The sequence below is a fragment of the Equus caballus genome, chromosome 1, assembly GCF_041296265.1.
Source record: "Equus caballus isolate H_3958 breed thoroughbred chromosome 1, TB-T2T, whole genome shotgun sequence".
Lineage (NCBI taxonomy): Eukaryota > Metazoa > Chordata > Mammalia > Perissodactyla > Equidae > Equus > Equus caballus.
In genome coordinates this window covers 158,514,914-158,542,476 of record NC_091684.1, presented here as the reverse complement: position 1 = coordinate 158,542,476, position 27,563 = coordinate 158,514,914, and the positions used below count along the sequence as shown (strand labels likewise).

Genomic DNA, 27,563 nt, shown 5'->3' with positions numbered 1-27,563 from the left:
GCAGCATCCCACATGCCACAACTAGAAGGACCCACAACGGGGGGGGGGAAGAATATACAACTATGTACTGGGGGGCTTTGGGGAGAAAAAGGAAAAGAATAAAATCTTTAAAAAAAAAAAAAGGATTTTCAGAGCCATGAATTTTTTTCCTATTGTGATATAATTGACATATTATATTAGTTTCAGGTAGGGCCACATCCAAATTGATTGCAGAATGAACTGGCTGTTTTCCTATATCACATGCTCCATGGTAGGGACCAGGATTGCTGTGAGTACTTAACATGCAGACACTGTCCAATCCTCAGGGCCTCTAGAGAGCAGGTGGATCAGAACGTGGCTTGCAAGCAGTCTTGCTGAATCAGGTACCGTTCTCTTTTCTACCTTGTACCACCTCCAAAGTATAAGGCAAATGGGATCAAAAAACGTGCTGTTGGAGTCCCAAGGTGAAAACAGCTCTCTGTCTGATGCACACATTTACAGAGTGATTCAGTATCCTGGTTAAAAGAAGACGCTGGAGTACAGAGTAGGTGGTGCGGACACAGTGAGGAACGCGGGAGGGTGGACTTACAGCGCGCACCGTTTTTATAAGGATGTTCCAGTCATAAAACAGTGCCAGCCTCCTCTGTCCTCTTTCCCATCCCCTGGTTCTTTGGTTTTGGAAGGGTCAACCTCTTCTCTGGTTCAAACATTGCCCATTCTGTTTCGAGAATTCCCTGGGGGAAACAATACCACCGTCTCCCAAGGTTACCCAACTCACTGTCACATTACTTGTAGTTAGGAAGGTATTTCCTGGGTTTTACTCAATTTCCCCTTGCTGCAGTCTGAGCTCATAGCACTCGAGTCCTGCACTCAGCAGAGATGGAGACTAGCCAACCACTATCTTCGGAATAACAACTCACCAGGGACTCAAAACCGAAAGGTCATTCTGTCCCTCCAATACTGCGCAGCCTTCCTGAGCACCCCCAGGGCCTGGGGCAATGAGGACGGGGAAACCGAGGACGGAATCTAGGACCCTGGCAGGTAGTGACAGGAAAAAAAAAAAAAAAAAAAAAAAGCACGTGCCAGACAACGACAATTCAGACACACCGACACAGATGGACACAACCATACAACCTCGGAGACACAGAGGGACAAGATGGCTCCCCTCAGTTCGAGAGAGTCTACGGAATTGCCAGATAGTACTCATCCGGGAAACATCCTAACTAGAAGCTTCTTCCGGCGCCGAGGCAATCGACTCGCCCCTCCACCCCATCCCTCAGAACCCCCACCCCTGCCCAAGTCGGAGTGGGAGCTTCCACCGGAAAGTGAGTGTGGGCTGAGGCGGGTGGCCACCACCCCCGAGGCCGAGCGAGACCGCAGAGCTCGAGCATCCCAGCGCCAGCCCAGCCCCTGCGGTGCCAGTGCCCCGCCCCCTGACAGGCAGCAGCCAATGGGCGGCTCCTGCCGCCGGCCTTTAAGAACCGCGCGCACTCTCCCTGCAGCGGACGCTGCCGGCCTAGCACTCCTACGGAGTTTCCATGGAGACCGAGGCTGGGCCCGGGCGGCCTCGCGGCGTTGCCATGGAGACAAGTCCCGGGCTGGGGCTCCGAAGCCCCGGCTCACCGCTAGCTCAGAACCCTGCGGAGCCGCTGTGTGAGGCCGGAGCTCCGGTGGCGGCGGCACGCTGGGACCTGCGGAAACACTCTTTGCTCATCGTGATCGGCGATATCGGTACAGAGAGTCAGCTGAGGGCCGTGAGGGCCCACCTTGAACAAGGTGAGCCGCTGTCCTGGCTGTACTCCGGGACATCCTCTATCCCTTGCTTCTCCGCCATCTGCATTCACCTCCCAGAGCGTGTGTCTGCATCCTCCATCCCTAGTGTGCACTTCCTGAGATCTGTGCGCCCTGTTAATCTGAATCATCAGCCCCTGTTACCTGCATCTTCCATGTCACGCGTCCGTATCCTCCCGAGCTGCCAACATCTTGTTCCCCCATCCTTCCCGCGCACCCCATGGCGTTCCGCAGTCACCCTGAGGCAGGGGAGCTCTGTGCAGCCCCTGGGGCCTTTCTGGTCACACCCCTCTTTCCCGCAGTGTCTTGGACCAGACGTCCTGAAAGTCCTCACCATCCCCTGGAGACTCCATATCCCTACCTTAGTTTCTTCTTTAGGATCCCTGAACAGGCACAGGGTGCTTTCTGAATGCTGCGGACAAATCTCAAATCTCCCAGTGCCGGCGGCGACAATGAGGGAGTGACCTTCGTGGCCACAAGCTCCCCAGTCCTCACCTCCCTCCCCAGTTGCCTGCCTGTGGCGCAGTGCTGCGGAGCCACCTGCGGGTGGAAGCAAACCGCGGAGGGGTGGAGGCAAGGAGCGGGGCATAGGAGAGTCTAGAATCCTACTGAGCTGTAAGGACTGGAAAGGCAACTCTAAGTGTCTGGGAATGGGCCCTTCATTGTCACTTCTTTCACAATTGGCATCTCTGCGAGAAAATTCCTGCATATAAACTCATCAAGGACCAAGTTTAGCCTAAACTCTGCCCTTCTCCCTCTGGCTCAGGCAAAGCTCAAGAAAGGCACAGGATGGCAGATAGACATAGGCATTTGCCACTTTTCTTAAAGACATCAGAAAGGCTGATCATGGCAGCTGTCCTTACTCCTTCCTTCTCCTTACCCCTTCCGTGAGCTTGGAAGTACTCCCTTAAGTCCAACCCTTCTGATTTCATCTAGAGCCCTCCTTATTTCTTTTTCTCTTACAGGGATTCTCTCCTGGAACATTGACTTATCATCCTTTGACTTGAACCAACAATTGAGACTCTTCATTACCCGGCACCTAGCTCACTTCTCCTCAGAGGTCAAAGGTTAGGACTAGTGTCATTTGTCTCAGTCCTTTGGGTGAAGGCTGGTCATAGAAGAGCAGAGGTCCAGTCTCCCTGGCAGAACTGGCCTTGTGGGAGGTTTGGGTCGGGGAGAAGGGAGGGACTCCTGAGGGGAAAGTTGTAAAGTTCCATAGCTATCCCCACATACCCAGTACACTTTGCAGACAGATGGTATGATGGTGGAGGGAGCCTGGAGAATGTAATTTCTACCTGAAAAGAGGGTGGTTTATGGACAGCTGTTGACGTGCACTAAGAGACTGAAGTACTTCTCTTGAGTGATCAATCATCTCCCATGCAAAAATCCACTCTTTTTGTGTTCCCCTTTCTGTATACCCTAGCCTCCTTCCTTCCCTTTACAGACCCCTTGAATCCCCCACTCACCTTCCCACATCCTTGCTTAGCAATTTCCCTCAGGCCGCACAGCCTACCCTCCAGGTTTCAGGGTTTCTGGTTCCTCTTCGGCTTAGCTAACAGATCTCCAGAGCAGAGCAGAAACCTGGTACCAAAGGCTGATGAGCACCATCAAATCTGGCGTGTAAGCAGGGTCTCCTGAATTTCCTGCTACAAGAACTAATCATACTCTGAGGTTTGGCTCTGAGATCAAAGTTCACAGGTTACAGTTTCCCATTCTGCTGGGTGGGAGAAATGGGTCAGGGATTTGAGAAAATAATATTTTAGGAGCTATCATTCCATGACAGTATCTGTGGGGAGGCTGCAGAAGGTCCTATATCCCATTATAAAAGTACTAGGCATCTGGTCATGTTATTGGTAAATGTTGGCACACCAGTCCATGCATCAGTGCCTTTATGGAATACAAAATCCATCCAACTCAACAGTGACTGCCACCAAATGACTGAATTCATATCTTATACAGATAATTCTCAATTATCCAGCATAGTAAATAGTCACCTCCCCTTCTCTCTCTGCTCTGTCTGCTAACTGACACATCTTTGGTCATTTCCCTGATCACTGACTCCTCTAGAGATGCTCCTGGAGAGAGAAGACAAGGTTAACATGACTAATGCTCCATTGTCCTAGGAATATGTGCAGCATTTAAAAAATGTGAGGCTGGCATCTTCTTGACTTTTTGCAGGAGTTAGAAAGGAAGGCTCCAAGTCACCACTGGAGACAACCTGGTGCAAAATTCACCTTGTGAAGCTAGCTTCCTGTGAAGCTAGCCACTCGCTGTTTTGAGACTGCCTTCTGTTTAGAATTTTACTCATGTCATGGCTTCTTCCATTAGCACTGATGATTGAAAATCAACAGTTTTACCACTTATTACTCCTAGGAGCTTTGACACAAGGCTGGATAAGAGGATGACAGCAGATGAAATTAATAACTGAATTAAGTTTGGGGAGTATCTGCTGATGTTAATAAGTCACACTAAATTCTCTAACCTTAGCCTTTTGGCCACATAAACTTAAGAGTTGCTGCTTTCTGGAATGATGTAAGCATGAACAGACCTTAAACCAAAATGCTTAGCCATTCTTCAGGTTAAGATGCAGGGATTCTTGGGAAGATGCTTATAGGGAGATGCCTAGTTATTCTCAGGGACCTCTCAGAAACAAGCACTGATATATAAACACCTCCTAGATCTTTTCAGTCAAAGAGTTTTGCCATAGTGTCCTCAAGGGGCTTAGGGCCTACACTCAATATCAAGGCTTACTTTAGTGCACTGAGTTTTTTTAGGTTTGGACATTTTCATGGTGGCCTGTTTATATCCCAAGAGAATAGTGGAGAATTTCCTGGAAAAATCCACATGGCTCAAGACAGCCACAGCCCCACCCTGGCTGGCTCCTCTTTCAGCTGTCCCCACAAACAAAAGTCAGGCCGGAGCAGCTGCAGACACTGCCCCTCCCTTCAGCCTCCCATTAGTGGGGAAGCAAAGGGAACCAGGCTGCTGGGATAGGCTCAAAGGAATATGCTAGTACAAGGGGACAAAAATGCATCCTACAATGACAGAGAGAGTACAGTCGTTCCTAGCCATCCCCCCTTCACACCCTCACACACCTAGAAAAAGAGGAACCTGCTGATGGAGAGTCAGTGGCCCAGCTCCTTCTAGTGGTCAAATCTGGTAAAGGCTTTCCAAGGTGAATTTTGCACCCGGTTGTCTCCTGTGGTGACTTGGAGCCTTCCTTGCTAATTCCTGCAAAAAGTCTGGAGCCTCCAAGCATTATAAAACAAACCCAGAAACAAGTAGGACAGCAGAAAACTGAGCTTAAATAACATTCTGATACTTCTACTGTAGGGCCCCTATAGGAAAGGGAGAGGTCTTCATAATTTATAATTCATGATTGATATTCTAGGACTCTAAAAAACACAGTCTGAAGGAGCAGTTTGGAGACCTTCTGTCTGACTCTCCATTACCACTGATGTGCTTAGGAAGTGCTAGTTCTGTTACTTCTGCAAACATGAAAGCCATTCTAAAGTAATACAGCAGCTCTTTGGCCCCTACAACTGGGGTTTGCATTGTTGTCTGAAATGGGAAAGCAGGGACATGAATAATACTTTAAGTCCCTTCCTGCAGGCACCTCCAGATTTACCTGGGAACTAAGGGTACTCTAGGGTTGGTCTGGTCTGAGATTCCGATTTAGGATTTCCCTGATCCCCTCAGGGGACTTCTCATAAATCTTCCACAAAAGGGAAACAGACTTCCAGGGGCAAAATTTTGCATTGTAGGTTTAGGATTCTAGGAATGAAGCACTTTATCATCTTTTATCCATACACTCCTCACAGCATTATTGGAGGATGGTACTAATATTATCCTCATTTTATAGTTCAGGAAGCAAGCTTGCAGAGAGGTTAAGTGGTTTGTTTAACAGCATCATTAGTAAATGGTACAGTCAGGTCTCAAATCCAGGACTTCTGATCTCACTTTGTGTCTGAGCGCAGGCCTGTCTCTCTTCTTTGGCATCTCACCATTTCATTGCAGCAAAAGCCAGGAACACAGTGAAGGGAGGGTTGGTTGTGGTGGGTGGCTGTTCAGAGGGTGAGGGCTGAAGGAAAACTCCAATAACTGGGAACCATGCCCGGGGTGTGGCCCTTGGGGGTAGCAGCTAAGAATAAGGGTAGGTTCTGCATTGGGCTGGGAAATTTTATTTTGTTCTCAAACCAAATGTTTACTCAAGTTTTCCTCTTAGCACACTCCGGAGAGCACTAGAAAGCAGAGAGGAGATTGAAGGTTTGAGGTAGGAGGAAATAGGAACTATGAAATTGCAGAAGGGAGTGTTTCCCTTTTGTGATGCTCGGAACTCAGCCTTGGTTTGTGTTGTGTATCTCTGCAGATGGCCTCCTCTATCCAAATGGGGCTGTTGCCATGTTGCTGCTTTGCATCCCCGGATCTAAGCAAGGATTCCTTCCTCTCCGTTCTTCCCCACCCCCTCCACCCCACCCCACCCCCAGTACTGGTGACTCAGCTCCTCCTCTCCTCTGGCGGCAGTTAAGGGGGGATGGGGGATGCTGAGAGCAGAAACTATTTTGGCTTTTCTGACCTTCAAAAGCAGTTCTTGGCAGCCTGAGGCAAGGGTGGGGCTGGTGCTGGGATAGGAGTGGGTGGATGTCAATGTGAAATAGCCTTAGGAGTTGGCCAGCTCTGGGGAGGGTTGATGGAAGGATAGAGGGCAGGGAAGGACTAGGTGGGAGCATGAGCATCACCCAGTTGGAACTGAGTGCTAGAGTTCTCCAGATCCTCCCTTTGAGTCCTAGAGCACATCACTAAATCTGAAACAGAGGTAGAGGTAGAGACTAAGGGAAACCAGAGTCAACAGTAGAAAGATTAAGATACTATAAGACAGAGATATCAAAGAGACATAAAAAAAGGACAGAGACAAGGAGAGAACAGGGACCCAACACCCTACAAAGTCATTATAAATTTTTTTTAATCCAAAGAGTACTCTATGTTAGCACTTTATGTTAACTATAGGCCACTTGATAATTGGCCTACAGTAAGAAAATCTTGCTTATGCCTAGAGCCCCAGTGATCCTCCTTGGTCCTTGTTAATTCTTTCACTGAAAGGCAGAAAGTGCCCTCCCTCTTCCAGAGAATGCCTCTTCAGACCAGATGACCCAAGAATTCCAAGTATCAGTGCCTGTGTGGTTACTGTGCTGGTGCTTTGGCACAGAATTGCATGCAGCTCCCAGGGTCCCTGTGCCCCACCCTAGATGGGCTAGAGACCATGTGTCCACTCCAGAATTTCAAACTACCCTCCAACCTAAAATGAAAATTATTTCTGCTCTCCCATGGTTTCTGTAGCTGTGGCTCAGAAGCCAGCAGAGCTCAACGCAACTCCCATCCCCAGCCTTCATCTCAAGCAGTCCCCTCACCTCTACCCCATGCTTTCAGGCCCCCAGCCTCTTTGTCTCCTGCTTCTCCAGGGATTGAAGGTCACTCCCTGGGTCTGAGGGGAGAGGCAGCAGATGGTGCCTGAGAGAAGAGGGAGGGCAGGCAGCCCAGACCTCCTGTATCCCTGCAATGTGCCATAGCACAGGGCTTTGGTCTTTTGACTGATGCTAAAAGAGTATTTCTTGACTAAGCAGGGTTGGGGGAAAGGGCCCTGTGGACCATTGGAGACCACCCTGGCTCTCTGAGCTGCTAGATAACTCCTCAGCCCCCAGAGCCTAGCAGAAGCACCAGAGCACTGACATTGTGAAGGTAAAGAAACAGTTAAGTCTCCAGTGCCTCGTCATGGACCAGCCCCTCTTCCCCGCCCTGGCACCGCCCTCCTCATCAAGCGCCCCCCCCCTTCCCACCCCAAGTGCCGCAGACTCTTCCCTGAAGCTGCCGGCTGAGGCCGGAGCTGCAGCCTCCATGAGGGGCTCCCTCCCACAACCCAGGGTAAGAACCGAACGGAACCGAAGGGCTTGGCATGGAGGGTAGGGGATGCTGTGATAGGGAGATGGGATGGGGGTATCGGGATAGGAGTTGATACTTAATCTGATGTGTTTGGAACTAGCCCAGTGGGGTGGACAGAGGAGGGGAATGGAGACAGAAGATGAACATTACTGGCTGTGGGGCCAGCCTGGACAAGAACCAGGAGAAGGCCAGTGGGGCCGGGACTGTGACAGTCCTTCTCTCAGGCTGGGCTGGGAGACATCAGCCTAGGGACAGCAGCAGAGGGTGGTGTCACTGGCTGTGCCTCTCAGCCTGGGGGGCCGGAGGAGTTTGAGGGGTATGTTTTTGGGCAGGGCAGAAGAATCTGAGGGAAAGGCGGATGTTATAGGAATGCATCTAATGGGAGGGTCTCTGGGTGTCAGCTGCTAGACTGCTCAGCTGCTCCTATGCTGGGGGTAAGCGGGACAGTGAGTTTTTGCCAAGTAAGGGAAGGTGGGAGATACTGTAGAAAAGAAGGGAGGAAAAGGTCATTGAGACGTGGCACGCACCTCTTCACAGACCAACCTATTTGCAGTGGGTTCCCTGCACCCCATTTCCTGCAACTAGCTTAAGACCGGGACTCTAAGCCCCCTTTCTGGCTCCCTCCGGAGACTGAGAGGCCACTCTGGAAATTGAGAGCACTCTCTCCCCAGCTGCTGCCCTGCATTCCGAGTCTATCAACCCCACAGGTTCCCAGTCTCAGCCCCACCCCTACCTCATCTCTGCTTCTCTTCCCAAGATGGGGGCTCTGGAACAGAGGAGCCAGTTTCTTCTCCCTCTCTGTGTGCCCCCTTCCCCTCCCCGCCATGCAGAAGCAGCCAAGAAAATGACTTGTCATGCTGGGGTGGGGGGTGGGGGCGGAGCTGGAGCCTGAGCTCAGCGCGCACACTCACACACACTCACACACTGCGGCAAACTGCAGCTGCCCGAGCGGCCCCCCCCTCCCCTTCTGCCTCACTGCAGAGACACCTGCCCTCCTGCCTGCTCAGCCTCAGCTCCCACAGCCCACCCCATACCCCATGGCCAGCCAAGGGAAGTACCCCTGTCTCACAAGAAGTCTCTCCAAAGAACAAGGAAAAACAAGTCAATTCCCTTCAGTGTGATTGCTGGGGAGCACAAGAGAGAAAGAGGGCTTTCTCCCAGGCCTGAAAAGGAGGGGCGCAGGATATAAACTGTGTAGTTGCCAGCTAGAACTGGAGAGCACATGAGTGAGGGATATGGTCTTGCACCAAGACAGGAACTGGGATCAGAGAAGTCTAGTGGCTATACGCAGGGGACTGTAAGGAATGGTGGACTGGGGAGGGGGAATGGTAGATAGAAAGCAAATCAGTCTGTACCACAGATATTTCTCTTTCTGACTCTCCTAGCTCAAATGTGTGACCTTGTGTATATGTGGTGGTTTGGGGGTGGGGGTAGGAATTGCCCTTCTAAATCTGTACTACTTAGGGCTAGCCTAGGGCTGGGTGCTCCCTGAACCTTGATATCCCTCACCTGCCCAAGCCCTGCCCCTGCCTGTCTCTGAGGTGGTTCTCATCCTCTGAACTGACCTCAAAGCTTCCTTCAATTCCCAAGTTAATAGAAGAGAACCCTTGAACTCCCCTTGGGCCCCACCCACCCTGTATGGGATTTGTTCTTCTGACACCATCTATGGTTCATTTTCCCCGCAGCTGCAACTGCAGCCCCGTCTGCCAGATCCGCCTGATCCTGGCACCATGGCTCTTCCTCTTAACAAAGGCCCTGGCCCTAGGCTCCTCTTGTCTGAGCCCCCAGAAAGAGGAACGAGCTGGGTCACAGAAGAGGGTCTAGGGGACAGATTATGAGCACTCCCACCAATATCCTCCAGACAGCCCACTCCCCAGGCTATCTGTTCAACTCTCTGTTTATAAGGTAACTCCACTGTATGCTACAATTGGGAAGGGGGATTGCAGCATCCTTCTTCACTATCTTCTGTCTAACCTGACTCTCTGTTGCCTTGCTTGGTGTTTCATGTGAGTCTGGAGAAGGGAAGTAGATAGGGCATTTAAGGTGTCTTATCTTTCTCCATGGCCTGGGGAATACTCTGAATCTCTTCTTCCTTATTTGTTTTTTGTTTTTGAACTCCGAACTCCCTCTCCATGGCAGAAGGCCCACAGGAGGGGGGCAAGGATGAGAGGAGAAACTGTTCACAAGGGATGGGTTGTAGGGTAGTGAACTAGGCCTCTCTGGTGAGATGGGAGAGGGAGTTGTGAAACCTTTGGTGGTTGGAACAATTTGATTGTGTGCATGTTTGTGAGTGCAGGCTTGGCCTCTGAGGAACCAGACAACAGAACAAGAAGTTATAAGTCCTATTACTACTCTTTGAATTGTAAAACCAATTTAGATAGTACAGACTTCTCCGAGTCTTTTGGAACAGGAATTCTGGCCTTGGATGGGGATTGGAGGGGAGGATGGGGAGTCTAGACACTGCACAGAAGCGCCCATCTCCTTATTTCCAGGCACTCTGCTGGCATGAAAGCCCAGGGCAGAGGCAAGCTAGTCAGGAAAGAGCTGAGTGAGGATCATCCTCCCAGGAGCCCTCCCTCCAGCTGAGCCCCCCATCCCCAGGCAGCACCAGGAGCTTAGTGCCGGAGAAGGACAAAAGCTTCTTGTCAACAGCAGTCTGAGGCGGGAGTTCCAGGCAGAGGGGGTGGGGGCACCGTGCAGGCAGAGGGTGCGGCAGATGAAGGGAGGGAGACGATAGCCAATGTGGGAGAGAGGATGAGGAAATCCTGAAAGGGAAGGGCTGGAGGGGCCAGACTCTACACCTTACTTAGCAGTTTCCAAAGTGGCAGGATCTAGGTAAGCTAGGCTTCTCTTTCCCCTAAGCTCCACTTTCTGATAGTGCATTCTTTCCTCTCCTGCCCTACACAATGCCTCTCCATCTTAGTCTATACCCACTCTCTTCAATACAAATTCCTGCATCTCTCCCTCAGGCCAGAGGACCCTCTGCCACCAGAGTGAGATCCTAGAGACCATCATCCTGGTAAACCCCAGTGCCAACAGCATCAGCTCTGAGGTAAGGCCAGGGCCTGTGCCTTGCCACGAGGGCCTGCTGAAAGTGCTGTAACCCACCCTGGCCAGTGCTACTGCCATAAGGTCAAGAATTCCTGGACTTGGCTTTGAACTATCCTCTCTGCCATTTAAGCTGCCTTACAATCCCTAGCTCCACTCTGGAGGTGTTGTGGGGAGCATGTCCTTGCAGTACTGAGAGAGGACCAGGAGCATTCAGTGCCCTTTCCTAGGTTTCCCACATCTGTAACCACTCCTCTCCTTCCATTCTAGGTTCACCGTCTCCTTAGCAGCCCATCAGCTCACAAACTACTGATCTTGAGTGGGCAAAGTTTAGAGCCTGGGGGAGATCTCATCCTACAGAGTGGCACCTACTCCTATCAAAACTTTGCCCAGGTCCTTCACAATCCAGAGGTAAGTTCCATGTCTGAGTGTCTGGTGGAACAGAATATGGAGTATGGAGAATGGGACTAGAGCTGTGGGGAAGGATCCAAGGAAGGGAAAATCTCATTTGCTTGACCACTGGGGGCCCTGGCAGAAAGGTAGGAGATCACCTCGGGGAGAGGTAGAGATTAGCAGATTGAATCTGAGTTGGGTTAAGACAACCCCAGTGTGACCTGATCAGCCTTCTATCTCCCATTCCTCTAGATTGCCCAATTGCTCAGCAATAGAGACCCTGGAATCCAGGCCTTCCTCACTGTGTCCTGTTTAGGGGAGGGTGATTGGAGCCACCTGGGACTATCCAGTTCCCAAGAGACCCTACACCTCCGGCTAAACCCTGAGCCCACACTGCCCACCATGGATGGCGTGGCTGAGTTCTCCGAGTACGTCTCTGAGACCGTGGATGTGCCGTCCCCCTTTGACCTGCTAGAGCCCCCCACCTCAGGGGGCTTCCTCAAGCTCTCTAAGCCTTGCTGCTACATCTTCCCCGGTGGCCGTGGGGACTCTGCCCTCTTTGCCGTTAATGGTTTCAACATCCTGGTGGACGGTGGCTCTGATCGCAAGTCCTGCTTCTGGAAGCTGGTACGGCACCTGGACCGCATTGACTCAGTGCTGCTCACACACATCGGGGCAGACAATCTGCCAGGCATCAATGGACTCCTGCAGCGCAAAGTGGCAGAACTGGAGGAGGAGCAGTCCCAGGGCTCTAGCAGCTACAGCGACTGGGTGAAGAACCTCATCTCCCCTGAGCTCGGAGTTGTCTTTTTCAACGTGCCTGATAAGCTGCGGCTGCCTGATGCCTCCCGGAAGGCTAAGCGCAGCATTGAGGAGGCCTGCCTCACGCTGCAGCACCTAAACCGTCTGGGCATCCAAGCCGAGCCTCTGTACCGTGTGGTCAGCAACACCATTGAGCCGCTGACCCTCTTCCACAAGATGGGTGTGGGCCGGCTGGACATGTACGTCCTCAACCCTGTCAAGGACAGCAAGGAGATGCAGTTCCTCATGCAAAAGTGGGCAGGCAATAGTAAAGCTAAGACAGGCATTGTGCTGGCTAATGGGAAGGAGGCTGAGATCTCGGTGCCCTACCTGACATCTATCACTGCTCTGGTGGTCTGGCTACCAGCCAACCCCACTGAGAAGATTGTGCGTGTGCTTTTTCCAGGGAATGCTCCCCAGAACAAGATCTTGGAGGGCCTGGAAAAGCTTCGGCACCTGGACTTCCTGCGCTACCCTGTGGCCACACAGAAGGACCTTGCTGCTGGGGCTGTGCCTGCTAACCTCAAACCTAGCAAAATCAAACAGCGGGCTGACAGCAAGGAGAGCCTCAAGGCCACAACCAAGACAGCTGTGAGTAAGCTGGCCAAACGGGAGGAGCTGGCTGAAGAGGGAGCCAAGGAGGCCCGCTCAGAACTGGCCAAAGAGTTAGCTAAGACAGAGAAGAAGGTAAAAGAGTCATCTGAGAAGCCTGCAGAGAAGCCTGCCAAGCCTGAGAGGGTGCGGACAGAGTCGAGTGAGGCATTGAAGGCAGAGAAGCGAAAGCTGATCAAAGACAAGGTGGGGAAGAAGCACCTGAAAGAAAAGATATCAAAGCTGGAAGAGAAAAAAGACAAAGAGAAAAAAGAGATCAAGAAGGAGAAGAAGGAGCTCAAGAAAGATGAAGGAAGGAAGGAGGAGAAGAAGGATGCCAAGAAGGAGGAGAAGAGGAAAGATACCAAACTTGAGGTCAAGAAGATTTCTAAGTCAGACCTGAAGCCCTTTACCCCTGAGGTACGTAAGACACTCTACAAAGCCAAGGCCCCTGGCAGAGTCAAGATGGACAAGAGCCGGGCTGCCCGTGGGGAGAAGGAGCTGTCCTCTGAGCCCCGGACACCACCAGCCCAGAAGGGAGCTGTACCAGTCCCAACAGTCAGTGAGCACAGGGAGCTGGCCCTGTCTTCACCAGAGGATCTCACACAGGACTTTGAGGACATGAAGCGTGAGGAGAGGGAGTTACTAGCTGAACAAAGGGACATAGGACTAGGAGAGAAACCACTCCCTCCAGACACTATGGAGGAGGGACTCCCAAGCATAGCTGCCCAGGGGACGCCACTCTCTGTCCCAGGGCTGGAACAAGAAGAGCCTGTGGTGAAGGAGAAAGAGGCTGTTCCAGACATCCTTGAGGAACAAGGCAGCAAGGACAGAGGCCCAGACTCTGGGGCAGAAACAGAGGAAGAGAAAGATACCTGGGAGCAAAAGAAGCAGAGGGAAGCAGAGAGGCTTCCCGATAGAACAGAAGACAGAGACGAAAGTGAACCTGAGGTAAAGGAGGATGTGATAGAGAAGGCTGAGTTAGAAGAAATGGAGGAGTTACACCCTTCAGATGAGGAAGAGGAAGAGACAAAGGCTGAGAGTTTTTACCACAAACATATGCAGGAAACCTTGAAGGTAACTCCACAGGGCAAGGAGGCTCTTGGAGGCCGGGATCTGGGACTCCAAGGCAAGGCCCCAGAGAAGGAGACTTCGTCATTCCTAAGCAGCCTGGCCACACCTGCAGGAGCCACTGAACATGTCTCTTACATCCAGGATGAAACAATCCCTGGCTACTCAGAGACCGAGCAGACTATCTCAGATGAAGAGATCCATGATGAGCCAGAGGACCGCCCAGCTCCACCGAGATTTCCTACAAGTACATATGACCTCCCTGGGCCTGAAGGTCCTAGCCCCTTTGAGGCTAGCCAGCCTCCAGACAGTGCTATTCCTGCCACCTCCAGCAAAGGCTATGGAGCACCAGAAACTGAACTTACCTACCCCCCAAACATGGTGGCCGCTCCTTTGGCTGAAGAAGAGCACGTGTCCTCAGCCACCTCAATCACTGAGTGTGACAAGCTTTCTTCCTTTGCCACATCTGTGGCTGAGGACCAATCTGTGGCTTCACTCACAGCTCCCCAGACAGAGGAGACAGGCAAGAGCTCACTGCTACTTGACACAGTCACAAGCATCCCCTCCTCCCGCACTGAAGCCACTCAAGGCTTGGACTATGTGCCATCAGCTGGTACCATCTCACCCACCTCCTCACTGGAAGAAGACAAGGGCTTCAAATCACCACCCTGTGAGGATTTCTCTGTGACTGGGGAATTGGAGAAGAAAGGAGAGATTGCAGGGAAAGGCTTACCTGGAGAGAGAGCCGTGGAAGAGGAAGAGGAGGAGACTGCAAATGTAGAGATGTCTGAGAAACTTCACAGTCAATATGGAACCCCGATGTTTGGTGTCCCTGGGCACACCCTACATCCAGGGGAACCAGCCTTCGGAGAAGTGGAGGAGCGCTGCCTCAGCCCAGATGACAGCACAGTAAAGATGGCCTCTCCTCCACCATCTGGCCCACCCAGTGCCACCCATACACCCTTTCATCAGTCTCCAGTGGAAGAAAAGTCTGAGCCCCAAGACTTTCAGGAAGCAGGCTCCTGGGAAGACACTAAGCATACACCAAGTGTGGGCAGAGAAGATGCTGCAGAGGAGACAGTCAAGCCAGGGCCTGAAGAGGGCACACTAGGGGAGAAGGCAAAGGTCTCTCCTCCCAGGAGTCCCCTGGCCCAGGAATCACCCATCAATATTGCTGAGGGACATATAGGCTGCACCATCCAACTGTTGCCAGAACAGGACAAAGCAATAGTCTTTGAGACTGTGGAGGCAGGAGAATCCACAGGCCCAATCCTGGGATCAGAAGCCCTCCCCAGAGATTTGAGAACATCACTCCAAGAACCTGGCGAACCTCAGAAAGATGAGGTGCTCCAATTTCCTGACCGAGGCATCTCCCCTGAAGATGCAGAGTCTCTCTCTGTCCTCAGCGTGGTCTCCCCAGACATCGCCAACCAAGAAGCCATCCCCAAGTCTACCTGTGGCCTGACAGAACCACAGCTACACAAAGACCTTTGGCCAGAAGTATCTCCAGAAGATACCCGGTCACTTTCTCTGTCAGAAGAGAGTCCCAGCAAGGAGACCTCTCTGGATATCTCTTCTAAGCAGCTGTCTCCAGAAAACCTTGGCACCCTCCAGTTTGGGGAACTAAGCCTTGGAAAGGAAGAAAAGGGGCCTCTGATGCAGACTGAGGACACCTTTCACCACCTAGCCCCTGCATCTATTCCAGAACCCCATGCAGGCACAGTGTCACCTCCCACAATGGGGACCACAGGATACTCTGCACAGGCAGACATCACAGATGAGAGCCCTGAAGGAAAATTACCTGCCAGCTCCTTCTCTCACTATACACTGTTGGGAGATGGGAAGCACTCACCTGGAGGGATGACAAGCCCTGGTGAACACATTCTAACACCTGATAGCTCCCTCACCAAGAGTCCCGAGTCTTTGCCAAGCCCTGCCATGGAGGACATTGCCATGGAGTGGGAAGGTAAAGTTCCAGAGTTGAAAGACAGAACACCAGAGCAGGACAAGGGACTTGAGGCAAAGGATGAAGTCCTACAGCAGAAGGATGAAACTCTGGAGCAGAAGGATATTGTCATAGAGCAGAAGGATACAGGCATTGATCAGAAGGATGAGGCTCTGGAAGAAAAGAACAAGGCTGTGGAACAGCAGGATAAGGCTTTAGAACAAAAACGCAGAGACTTAGAACAAAGGGACACAGCCCTGGAACAGAAGGACAAGGCCCTGGAACCACAAGACAAAGACTTAGAACCAAAAGACAGAGACTTAGAGCCAAAAGACAAAGACTTAGAACCAAAAGACAGAGACTTAGAGCCAAAAGACAAAGACTTAGAACCAAAAGACAGAGACTTAGAGCCAAAAGACAAAGACTTAGAACAAAAAGACAGAGACTTAGAACAAAAAGATAAGGACCTGGAACAGGAGGACAAGGTTCCAGAAGAGAAAGATGAAACCTTAGAACAAAAAATCAGAGATTTTGAACATAAAGACAAGGTTCCAGAGGACCAGGTCCCTGAACTGAAGGGCAAACTCCTAGAACAGACAGACAAAGCCCCTGAACAGAAGGACAAGGCCGAGGAACAAAAAGACATGGACTTAGAACAAAAAGGCAAGGCCCTGGAACAGAAGGACAAGGTCTTGGAAAAGAAGGATCAGGCCTTAGAACAAAAATATTGGGCCTTAGGACAGAAGGATGAAGCCCTGGAACAAAACAATAAGTCTGTTAAACAGAAAGATAAGGTTCTTGAAGAAAAAACTCAGGAGCAGGAGAGCCTAGTACAGGAGGATAAAACCATGAAACCAAAGAAGATCCTAGAGGAAAAACCTCCAGAAAAAGTCGAGGCTGTGGAACAGAAGGAAGAAGCTCTGCCAGAGAAGACTAAAGCTCTGGGACTAGAAGAGAGCCCAGTGCAGGAGGACAAGGCCCAGGAGCAGGAAGAGAAGACCTGGAAGGAGCAGGATGTGGTCCAGGAGTGGAGAGAAACATCTCCAACCAGAGAGGAGCCATTTGGAAAACAGAAAGAGCCTGCCCGGACATGGGAGGACACATCTCCTGAGCAGGAGGACAGGTACTGGAGGGGCAGAGAGGATGTAGCCCTGGAACAGGACACATACTGGAGGGAGCTGAGCTGTGAGCGGAAGGTTTGGTTCCCTCATGAGCTAGATGGCCAGGGGGCCCGGCCACGGTACACAGAAGAGGGGGAGAGCACTTTCCTCGATGAGGGACCAGATGATGAGCGTAAAGTGCCCCCCTTGGAGCACACACCCCAGAGTCCCTGGGCCTCAGACTTCAAGGGTTTCCAGGAGCCCTCCCCACAGAAGGGGCTGGAGGTGGAACGCTGGCTTGCTGAGTCACCAGTTGGGCTGCCACCAGAGGAAGAGGACAAGCTGACCCGCTCCCCTTTTGAGATTCTTTCTCCGCCATCCTCTCCACCTGAGATGGCTAGACAGAGGGTTCCTCCAGCCCCAGGAGAAGAGAGCCCTATCTCAGAGCCTAAGCCCATGCTACCTATGAGGAATGAACCCACCACCCCCTCCTGGCTGGCTGACATCCCACCATGGGTGCCCAAGGACAGGGCCCTGCCCCCTGCACCCCTCTCTCCAGCTCCAGCTCCCCCCACGCCTGCTCCAGAGCCACACACTCCTGTGCCCTTCTCCTGGGGCACAGCTGAGTATGACAGTGTGGTGGCTGCAGTGCAGGAGGGGGCAGCTGAGTTAGAAGGTGGGCCATACTCCCCCCTGGGGAAGGACTACCGCAAAGCTGAAGGTGAAAGGGAAGAAGAAGGTGGGGCTGGGGCTCCTGACAGTAGCCCCTGCAGCTCAAAGGTCCCAGAGGCCAGCGAGAGCCATGGTACCAAGGAACCCGAGCAGACAGAGCCAGAACAGAGAGAGCCCACACCCTATCCTGATGAGAGAAGTTTTCAGTACGCAGACATCTATGAGCAGATGATGCTTACTGGGCTTGGCCCTGCGTGCCCCACTAGGGAGCCTCCACTTGGAGCAGCTGGGGATTGGCCCCCACGCATCTCAACCAAGGAGGAGGCTGCTGGCCGAAACACATCTGCAGAGAAGGAGCTTTCATCTCCTGTCTCACCCAAGACTCTCCAATTCGACACTCCAACCTTCAGCTATGCAGCCCTGGCGGGACCCACTGTACCTGCCAGGCAGGAGCCTGAGCCAAGGCCAAGTGTGGAGCCCAGCCTCATCCCACCTGCAGTACCCCCCCGTGTTCCTATCCCCTTGAGCAAAGGCCCAAGCCCCCCTCTTAATGGCAACATCCTGAGCTGTAGCCCAGATAGGAGAACTCCATCCCCTAAGGAATCAGGCCGAGGTCACTGGGATGACAGTACTAGTGACTCAGAGCTGGAGAAGGGGGCTCGGGAACAGCCAGAGAAAGAGACCCAGTCCCCAAGTCCTCCTCACCCCATCACTGCGGGGCCTCCCACATTGTGGCCTGAAAGTGAGGCACATACTAGCCCTTCCTCCGACTCACAATTGGGTCCTGCCCGACCCAGCCTGGACTTCCCTGCTTCAGCCTTTGGCTTCTCTTCATTGCAGCCAGCTCCTCCACAGCTGCCCTCTCCAGCTGAACCGCGCTCGGCACCCTGTGGCTCCCTTGCCTTCTCTGGGGACCGAGCTCTTGCTCTGGCTCCAGGGCCCCCCACCAGAGCCCGGCATGATGAGTACCTAGAAGTGACCAAGGCCCCCAGCCTGGACTCCTCACTGCCCCAGCTCCCATCACCTGGCTCTCCTGGGGCCCCTCTCCTCTCCAATCTTCCACGACCTGCCTCACCAGTCCTGTCTGAAGGCTCCTCCTCTGAGGCCACCACACCTGTGATTTCAAGTGTGGCTGAGCGCTTTCCTCCTGGCCTGGAGGCTGCGGAACAGGGATCTGTAGAGCTGGTCCCAGGAATAGAACCAGCTGCCCACAGCCTCTGGGACCTCACTCCTCTGAGCCTTGCACCTCCAGCTTCACTGGACTTGGCTCCAGCTCCAGCTCCAAGCCTGCCTGGAGACATGGATGATGGCACCCTGCCCTGCCGCCTGGAGTGCTCAGGGGCAACCACCAAGAAGCCAAGCTCCTTCCAGGGTCCCTCTGGGGATTGTGCCACCAATGGCCCAACTGAAACCAGCCCCAACCCCCCAGGCCCTGCCCTAACCAAGGCTGAGAAAGAAGAGGCCGAGGTCTGCCCTGCCTGGGAACGTGGGGCCTGGCCTGAGGGAGCTGACAGGAGCTCCCAGCCTGACACGCAACTTTCCTCTGAGCAGCCCCTGTGCCCTGGAGGGGCCTCTGGAGGCCAACCTAGAAGTACCTCCCCTGAGACTGAGGCTGGGCCCCAAGGATGTGCTGCTGAGCCCCGGCCCCACCGCGGGGAGCTCTCCCCATCCTTCTTGAACCCACCTCTGCCCCACTCCACTGATGACAGTGACCGCTCAACTGAGGAAGCTCGGCTGGTAGGGAGAGGGGGACGGCGCCGGATGGGGGGCCCAGGGGCCACGGGGGGCCCATGCCCTGTGGCAGATGAGACACCCCCAACGTCAGCCAGTGACTCAGGCTCCTCACAGTCAGATTCTGACGTTCCACCAGAAACTGAGGAGTGTCCATCTATCACAGCTGAGGCAGCCCTTGACTCAGATGAAGATGGGGACTTCCTGCCTGTGGACAAAGCTGGGGGGATCAGTGGAACTCACCATCCCAGGCCTGGCCATGACCCACCCCCTATCCCCCAGCCAGACCCCCACCCATCCCCTCCCCGCCCTGATGTGTGCATGGCTGACCCCGAGGGGCTCAGTTCAGAGTCTGGAAGGGTAGAGAGGCTACGAGAAAAGGAGAAGGCACAGGGGAGAGTAGGGCGCAGGGCCCCAGGCAGGGCCAAACCAGCGTCTCCTGCACGGCGTCTGGATCTTCGGGGAAAACGCTCACCTACCCCTGGTAAAGGGCCTGCAGATCGAGCATCCCGGGTTCCACCCCGACCACGCAGCACTCCAAGCCAGGTTACCCCAGCAGAGGAAAAGGATGGACACAGCCCCATGTCCAAAGGCCTAGTCAATGGACTCAAGGCAGGACCAAGTAAGTATGCCATGAAAAGTGGGAGAGATTGTGGATTGGGGCTGGGTGTGGCTGGTCAAAGGCTCCAGTTGTGGGAGGAAGGGATAGAGGTTGCCAAAAGCATTCTACTTCCCTCTACAATGAGTCCTGGCTTATCTCTACAGCGGCCTTGGGTTCCAAAGGTGGCTCTGGCCTCCCTGTATATGTGGATCTCGCCTATATCCCGAATCATTGCAGTGGCAAGACTGCTGATCTTGACTTCTTCCGTCGAGTGCGTGCATCCTACTATGTGGTCAGTGGCAATGACCCTACCAATGGCGAGCCGAGTCGGGCTGTGCTGGATGCCCTGCTGGAGGGCAAGGCCCAGTGGGGGGAGAATCTTCAGGTGAGTGGCAAGAGACGCCAAGGAGGTAGTCTGGCCAAAGCTTACTCAGACAATAGGGAAACACAGTCTCTATTCATAAAAAGACCGAGCCCTTCCTATGGGCAGTGAGACTACTTCCTGGACCACCAGGTGCCCCATCCCCACACTTACCTTGCCTTCACATTCTCACATCAGGCATGTTTTGTCTCCCTCCTAGGTGACTTTGATCCCTACTCATGACACAGAGGTGACTCGTGAGTGGTACCAGCAGACTCATGAGCAGCAGCAACAACTGAATGTCCTGGTCCTGGCTAGCAGCAGCACCGTGGTCATGCAGGATGAGTCCTTCCCAGCCTGCAAGATTGAGTTCTGAAAGAACCACTCTCCCTTCCCCAAGGATCTGCTCCCCCAGCTCCCTTAGAGAATGGCTACTGCTGAGTCCTTTGGGGTCGAGGGACATGGGAACTGAGGGGATGGGGGACAGGATGTTTTGTGGGGACTTGGGATGGACTAAATGAGAGGGGTTGTCCCTCCCTCTCATCCCTATCCTAGAGGAGTCTCAAAACCAAAGGTAACAGGGATAGGATAGGGGGAAAGTACAAAATTAGGATAGGAGGTCATCTGATGCCTAAGGACCCTGAAGTGACACCCTCTCCTAGCACTGCCAAGTGCTGGTATTGGGTGGGGAGTGAGGATGGGTGTCAGAGAGCAACCTCCTCCCTCATGGAGGGAGATCATATCCCCAACCCCAGGGATCTCTTTCTCTCTATTTATTTAGCATCCCAAGGAAGGATTCCAATTGTAATTTATGTGACCTGGGGGCAGGATACTGTCAGTGAGGTGCCCAGAGCTGCACCCTTTCTTCCATCTCCCATCCCCTTACCCACCAGGGTCTAGGTTCCCGCAGGGGTCTAGGGGTACACCGCTGCTACACTGTCCCACTGCTTCCCTCTGTATCTGAATGTCTCAATCCAAAACTTGAAGCTGTTTTGACCCACGGACTGGTGAGAGAAGAAAGGAGCTTATCCTCCCAGCCCTTGCTTCATACCATTCACATCCCAGAGCTGTGCCCAAACCAGGCCTACTGGGCAGCACAAGGGGCAAAAAGAGCCCAGCCCCAATCACACAATTCTTCCAAGTTCCCTGACCTTATGAAGTTTTCACCCACCCAGTCCCATTATCCTGATCCCTTCTCATCCCCTGCTTGGCTTCTCTGCATGTGGTCATCTGCTGTGGCCTGGTGTGTAATGGGTTAAGAATAAGCCACTGCCTGACATCCCAACATGTGACACCCCAGCAATGTGTGACTCCCCCAACATTCCACTATGCCATCCTGCAGCTAAAATGGGAATACTGGCTGCCTTTCCAGCCTCAAACTCTTGGACAGAGGATCTGGGAGATGGAGGCCATGCCAGAGGACTTGGGGAAAATGAGAGGGAGGAAGGAAAGAGGGAGAGGAAGCTGAGCTAAAGCCTAACTCCTACTGAGTGAGATGAAAACAGGCCAACAATACCACCCCAGGAGAGGACCTCGCCCCAAGCAAGCCAATGAGCAGCCCTGCTAGACTACTGCCGGACTGAGATCCAGACGCTCGTCAGGGCTCGGCTTCTCTGCCAAATGACTGTGTGGAAACCAAAATGAGCCGGCCTGTGTTCTTCCTAGTTCCCACCCTCCCTGTGCTGCTGTGCTCTGCTCCTCCCCACACTTCCCTGCTATAGTTCCCAGCTGCTGTAACAGAGCCTCCAACTCTAACAATAAATGAAGTTCATTACAGATGCTGTAGTGCTGCTTAGGCTTTTTCTGACTCCATAGATTGCTTAGTTGCTGGACCCTGTCTTCTACCTCTCTTTCTCCCAGCACTATTTATCTCAATGCCCTTGATCACTGGAAGCAGTTTTTTAGGACGCAGGAAAGCCAGAGAACATAGGGTGGACAAAGGGAGAAAAAAATGCGGAGCCAGCATAATTTCTGAAAATGGGTGAGAATGCCTGAGTATGACAATAGGAGCCTAGGGTGGAGACATACATTTGGTTTGGGGAGGGGTTCTCTTGGGAAGGGGATCTGCATACGATGGGGTCAAGAGCTGAGGACCAAATAACCAGCATCAGATACCCAGATAAGGAAACATCAAAGAGTTGGGGGGGCCCTAAAAAATCCAGAGCCTACTGAGGTGGTAAACACCTCTCACCTGTACAGTACGGATTTCCAAAACGTAAAATTGTTGGGTTTTTTTTCCCTGGCAGCAAAACCCTTTATAGTCCTGCGTATGTCAGGAGAGGCCAGGTTGTGAATGAGAATATATACAGACGGGGCTATCCAGCCCTCCCAGTATTCTGGGCTCTCCCAATGTAAAGATGTCAAATGAGTAAAGAAAGAGCATAACCCCTTCATATCAACTCCTCCTGACACTCTAAAGCATCAGAGTGAAAAATTAAGCAGCTGATTCTAAGGATTTGGTGAGAAGGCATGTACCCTCTGGTGCTTCAGAGAGCTAGAAATCCCCTGCAACACTACTCATTTAAGACACTTTGGGATGGTGGGGTGACTGCCATAGGAACCTCCCGGGATACCTGATCCCTATATTTTTATAGCCCATTCTTGCTCAACTATAATGGCTTTTGACTTTTCAGATTAATTCAGTCACAAATAGACATGAGTGACTTACAGTCATATTCATTCTTGAATTCACATGAACATCATCACCACTACTACCATTGTCATTATTTCATATTTATTGAGCACTCATAATGTTCTGGCTCCCAACTCCAATGACTGAATTACCCCTCCTACCCACCCCCAGATCTTTGGGAAAAGCTTCATAATCACACCTGGCCCTAAAGATGCAATGATATAAGGACAAACCTCTTGGGGACGCTGGAGTGTTTGGTCTTTGGCCAGTCTGTCCCTGGCACTACTACAGAAATATATATATATATATATGTGTATATATATATAATCTTTGCTCATGTCTGTACAATATTGATCTCTGCTGAATGCTTAAAATAGAACCTGATTTTCTCTACTACAGCACCTCCTAAACCAAATAGCCCCACAACCAAAGGAGGTCCAGCTTCACAGATTGGCCAAGAACCCCCAGAGCATTTTAAGTAGTTACTCTGAAATTTTCACAGCAATCAAATACCTACTTTTCCCTAGAGCTACTGCCCAGAGGAACAGGATTGGGGCAGAGGGGGCACTTGGGGACGATATGGAAACATCCATAAGCCCAATCTAAAGATTAGCGCCATGACGGATGTTTGTTTGGGAAGGGGACTCTCTTTTTTCCCAGACATTTCAGACAGCCATCTTGGGCCCACCTGAGGAGTGCTAGCAAAGACAAGAGTCCCCCTGAATGCACATATGGTCTAAGGGTACCTTGAGAAGTTGTGAATAATTCCCCAGAAAAATGAAGACCTTGGAGTCCCCTTTTGCACTTGCTGTCCCCAGATGGTGTCTTCAGCAGTTAAGAGGCATTTCCTTTAAGAATCTGGATTTCCTGGGATGCTCAGAGGAGGCTGGGTAATGACAGACCAGCGCACCCCTTGAAGGAAATCCTATTCAAGTCTAATGGCTAGGTGAGGAGTCAGTGGTTGCTTTGAACATGAAACTGGCTCTCTCCAAGCCCAGCTCTGTCACAGCTGTTGGCTTCATGACAAGAGGACTGCTTCCTCAGACACCTCTGGTGAAACACAAGGCCTTATGCTGGCAGAAAAAGTGGCTAGCTCAAATGGCTGGTATAGTGTGACACCACTAATGAGAAAATTATTAATCACATGTTGCTGGTGGAACGAGTGAGTGCTGGTCATGGGCTAGAGACTGGCTCTGAGGGTTTGGATCACTAGATGGATACTGGGCTTGTGGAATATCCTCTCCAGGCAGCTGGTCAGTCACCTCAGGGACCACCCAGGACTGCTGATTAACCTCCTCAGAGACCTCATGGACCTGCAGATCACCCTCCTCAGGGAACTCTTGGGATGTTTTATCAACCTCAGGGATGTCCTGAGACAGCAGATTGATTGCAGAAGCCTCTTGAGCCAGCCTTCCAACCTCCACAGAGAATTCCTGGCATGGTTGGCTGAGCTCCTCAGGGATCTCTTGGGCTGGTTTACCAACTTCCAAAAGGGTTTCCTGGACCAGGCCACCAACCCCTAGAGGGAAACCCTGGACCAGCCTGCCAACTTCTACAGGGACTCCCTGGTATGGCTGGCTGACCTCCTCAGGGCTCTCCTGGCAAAGCTGATAAGCTTCCTCAGAGATTTTCCGGCACAGTTGGCTGGCCATCTGGCATGGCTGGCTGATCTGAGGGACCTCCCGGCATGTCTGGTTAACACTGGTATGGTTCTCCTGGCATGGCCGGCTGATGTCAGGCACCTCCTGGTATGGGTGGCTGATCTCTTCAGGGATGTCCTGGAATGGCTGGCTGATGTCAGGGACCTCCTGGCATGGCTGGCTGACCTCCTCAGCAACCTTCTGGCATGGCTGGCTGGTTTCCACAGGTAGTTCCTGTGGGGACTGGGTTGGTTCAAAAGGCTCTTGCTCCCCTTCTATGGGGAGCTCTTGAGCTCCATTTCCAGGGGTCTCCTGGAGCAGCCCAAGACTTTGATGTTCTTCAGTCACATGTGAACTTAGGGACGGTTGATCACTGAAGCCAAAATGGCAGTTACCATCCACTGCAGTAGGGGAGGAAGGACCAGCACTGGACACAGTGCTAGAAGGGCCACTGCTGTCTGTAAAGCAAAGTCAGGAAACCAAGTCAGGCAAGATGGATGAGTAGGCTCTATTCTATGTACGTAGTTCAAATGCCAGAATAGACAGCCTATATTACTCATGTCTTGAGGTAAGAGGGTCTGAATTCTTCCCAAGTTATGCAGACTCCTAAGTTAGCCCAGCTCAGGAACTGTTGCTCTGGCCTAATGTATATTACAGGAGTATCACTAAGGTACCTCTGAGAGTTCAGGAGAGAGTGCTGAGGCCCACTTCATCCAGTTGTTTCACAAAGTACCCACATCCCAACTCCAAACTCCCATGGCCCCTCATTCCTATTTGGAAGCAAACACTTTATCCCAGTGTTTCATAATTAGGATTACATATCAAAATTATGGGAAATTTTTTTAAAAATACAAATTCCTAGGTTCCATCTCTAGAGATTCTAATTCTATAGGTTTACAGAAAAGGAATGGGTGCCAGGGAGGATGAGAGCAATATATTTTGTTGAAACACTCCCAAGAAAATCTGATGTACATCTTTTGTTAAGAATCATTTCTTTAAAGTAATCAAACATATTTCTGGGGCAGAGGTAATCATTGTTTATAGCCCAAGAGACAAGTAAGCAGGAGAATGCAGAAAAACCTTGTGAATTAGAACAGTAGGAAGGAAAACTATTTACCTGAAGATGGAAGACTTCCATGGAATCTCTAAATGGCAGCACTTCTTGATTAACCTTTCTTGGGGCCAGTGACCCCTTTGAAACTCTAAAGAAAGTTATGGACTATCTTCCCAGAAAAATGTACATATGGAAATTCACATTAATCTTTACATATAATTCCTGGGGTTCATAAACTTTATCCTAAAATCCATCCATAGATCCAAGGTTAAGACCCTCTAAGTCTTTTTTTTTTTTGGTGAGGAAGATTGGCCCTGAAATATCTGTTGCCAATCTTCCTCTTTTTGCTTGAGGAAGACTGTCACGGAGCTAACATCTGTGCCAGTCTTCCTTTACTTCATTTGGGATGCCGCCACAGTGTGGCTTGTGGAGTGGTGCTAGGTCCACGCCTAGGATCCAAGCCCAGGATCTGAGCCAGTGGACCCTGGGCTGCTGAAGCGGCATGCACGAACTTAACCACTATGCCATGGGGACAGCCCCAAGACCCTCTAAGTCTTGAGACATACAATGTTACAGGCTTGTAGATATTATACACATATAAAATATAAAAACTAGTTTCCTAGATTCTCACAGTAGTAAAATGAAGGCCTTGAGTCTTCAATTACACTGTTAGATAATTCCTATCCCAACCTCTACTTCTTCATTGACCTCTAGTAGGGGAATGATCTACTTTTTCCTTTGTAAATATCATATTTACTGATGGTATTGTAACTTTATATTTAAAGCACTCTGATACCAATAATGATAGATTTTGGAAACAGGGGACACCTGACTATCTTGTCATGAAAGAGAACCTGGGAAAGGTGGCAAGCTTGAGCCTAAAAAGGCTCAGTCAGTTATTGATTTTAAGGTATGCCAGTTCTCTCCTTTCAGTAAATGATCACAAGAGGCATACTTGAATCAGGAAAAAAAGAGGAATATGGTTTTGGACCAACAACCTCTACTGAGGGCAGACAGACAGACCCTAAAAAAGCATGTTTACCAATAAGGCTATACACCTGATACCGAGATTTAAAAAAAAGAAAAAAACATTTAAGATGGGTTCACCTAAGAATGCAAGTAGCCTTAACATTCAGCTACTGGTTTGATTCAGGCAAATCAGAGGGCAGAAAGAAACAGAAGCGGGAGAAGGATAAGATTGCCAGCGGCACAGAACCCATAAACACTCCAGGAAAGAGGTAAAAGGAGCAATGGCAAGGTGAGTGTAGAATAATCTGAAATTTGGGGAAGAATTCTTGGTGTCAGGAAGGAGCGTTTTTTTCTGCATACAAGGTGCCAGAAAAAGGGCAAAATTCTACAACTGTTTACCCCAATGGTAAATACAAATCTTTGCTTCACTCCTATCCAAATAAAATAATGAAAGCCACATTTGATTTTATTTATTCCCTGGAGGCAGGAAGAATACAAAAAGGATTTTTCCATCATTAGTGTCTCTGGCCCTTATACTCCCTCTGATTATTACTGGTATCTTTTCCTCCCTACAGTTACTCCAAGAACTCCTTGTGGCACCACTGTTACCAAGGATAATTAGTGACAGGCTAGAGATTATAAAGAAGAAATGGGAAAAAGCAGCACTTCAACTTGGACTAGCAAGTGAGAACAGACAATTGAGAGAAGGGACACATAGAAAGTAACAGCAATTTCTAGTTTCCTTCTCCCAGCTTTCCTATATGTCCAGATTTCGTCCTAAGTCATCCTTATTTAAGAAAGCTGTAGAGACCAAATGGGGATCTGAGGAGAATGAAGTCTCCTTCCTTCTTTCCCCAAAGGACCCTCTGGGCCACTATCTTTTAGGAGCCTCTCCAATGAGATAGAGGGGGCATAGAAGACAGAAGTGACGAGATAGACTAAACAGATCCTCCTTCATCTTGGAAACAGCAGATGAGACCACTTCCCCAACTGGTTATTTCTGGTCTTTCAATCCTCTTCTTTGTTTCCCTCATACCATAGGTCTCTCATTCACCAATCCTTCCAGCCCTCTTGGCCTTTGTCTAAGGAGTTCCAAAAGGATTACTTACACCAAGGGGGCTTCTCAGAGCGTTGCCGGAGTTGTAGGGTAGGTGAATGGAGATTACGGGGTGCGGAAAATGGGCTATCTGAGGCCTGGTTGCTGTGCATAGAGTCAAAGAGGGCTGGATAGGTGGAGGAGAGAGAGG

General features: G+C 51.2%; 3 protein-coding genes across 47 annotated transcripts in view; 1 reads left to right on the top strand and 2 right to left on the bottom strand.

Moving 5' to 3' along the window:
- Positions 1 to 2,318, bottom strand: part of TP53BP1 (tumor protein p53 binding protein 1) — a 91,585-nt gene extending 89,267 nt beyond the window's left edge. The window contains exon 1 of one of the 5 annotated variants that reach the window (XM_001503100.7): positions 2,132 to 2,318. The gene's annotated coding sequence lies outside the window, so the exon portion shown is untranslated. The remainder of the gene's footprint in view (positions 1 to 2,131) is intronic. The other 4 variants (XM_005603095.4, XM_014733637.3, XM_005603093.4 and 1 more) reach the window with 4 other exon arrangements.
- MAP1A (microtubule associated protein 1A) lies at positions 923 to 21,797 on the top strand. Of its 6 annotated transcripts, none has more exons than XM_001918260.6 (7): positions 923 to 1,755; positions 2,736 to 2,837; positions 10,677 to 10,759; positions 11,026 to 11,166; positions 11,401 to 19,681; positions 19,825 to 20,045; positions 20,242 to 21,797. In XM_001918260.6, exons 1-7 carry the CDS (start codon positions 1,518 to 1,520, stop codon positions 20,395 to 20,397), a joined length of 9,222 nt encoding a protein of 3,073 aa, XP_001918295.4. In that variant the 5' UTR covers positions 923 to 1,517; the 3' UTR covers positions 20,398 to 21,797. The 6 variants fall into 6 exon arrangements, with proteins under 6 accessions (XP_001918295.4, XP_023474529.1, XP_070094038.1 ...); XM_070237929.1 differs by lacking the exons at positions 923 to 1,755; positions 2,736 to 2,837 and adding exons at positions 7,569 to 7,689; positions 9,393 to 9,612; XM_023618761.2 differs by lacking the exon at positions 19,825 to 20,045.
- Positions 21,798 to 22,738: 941 nt separating this feature from the next.
- The window catches only part of PPIP5K1 (diphosphoinositol pentakisphosphate kinase 1), a 43,219-nt gene continuing 38,394 nt past the window's right edge, over positions 22,739 to 27,563 (bottom strand). For all 36 annotated transcript variants that reach the window (XM_070238049.1, XM_070238018.1, XM_070238067.1 and 33 more), the window contains 2 exons: positions 27,426 to 27,539; positions 22,739 to 24,751 (listed from right to left, as the gene is read on the bottom strand). In XM_070238049.1, coding sequence (XP_070094150.1) covers positions 23,790 to 24,751; positions 27,426 to 27,539 — 1,076 coding nt within the window. In that variant the 3' untranslated portion in view covers positions 22,739 to 23,789. The remainder of the gene's footprint in view (positions 24,752 to 27,425; positions 27,540 to 27,563) is intronic.

What these genes read in the sequence shown, in the direction of transcription:
- MAP1A (XM_001918260.6), top strand. Translation starts at nt 1,518, where the DNA reads ATGGAGACCGAGGCTGGGCCCGGGCGGCCTCGCGGCGTTGCCATGGAG. An exon ending in CCAACAGCATCAGCTCTGAG is followed by an intron (nt 10,760 to 11,025) that starts GTAAGGCCAGGG and finishes CTTCCATTCTAG; the next exon opens with GTTCACCGTCTCCTTAGCAG. An exon ending in AGGTCCTTCACAATCCAGAG is followed by an intron (nt 11,167 to 11,400) that starts GTAAGTTCCATG and finishes CCATTCCTCTAG; the next exon opens with ATTGCCCAATTGCTCAGCAA.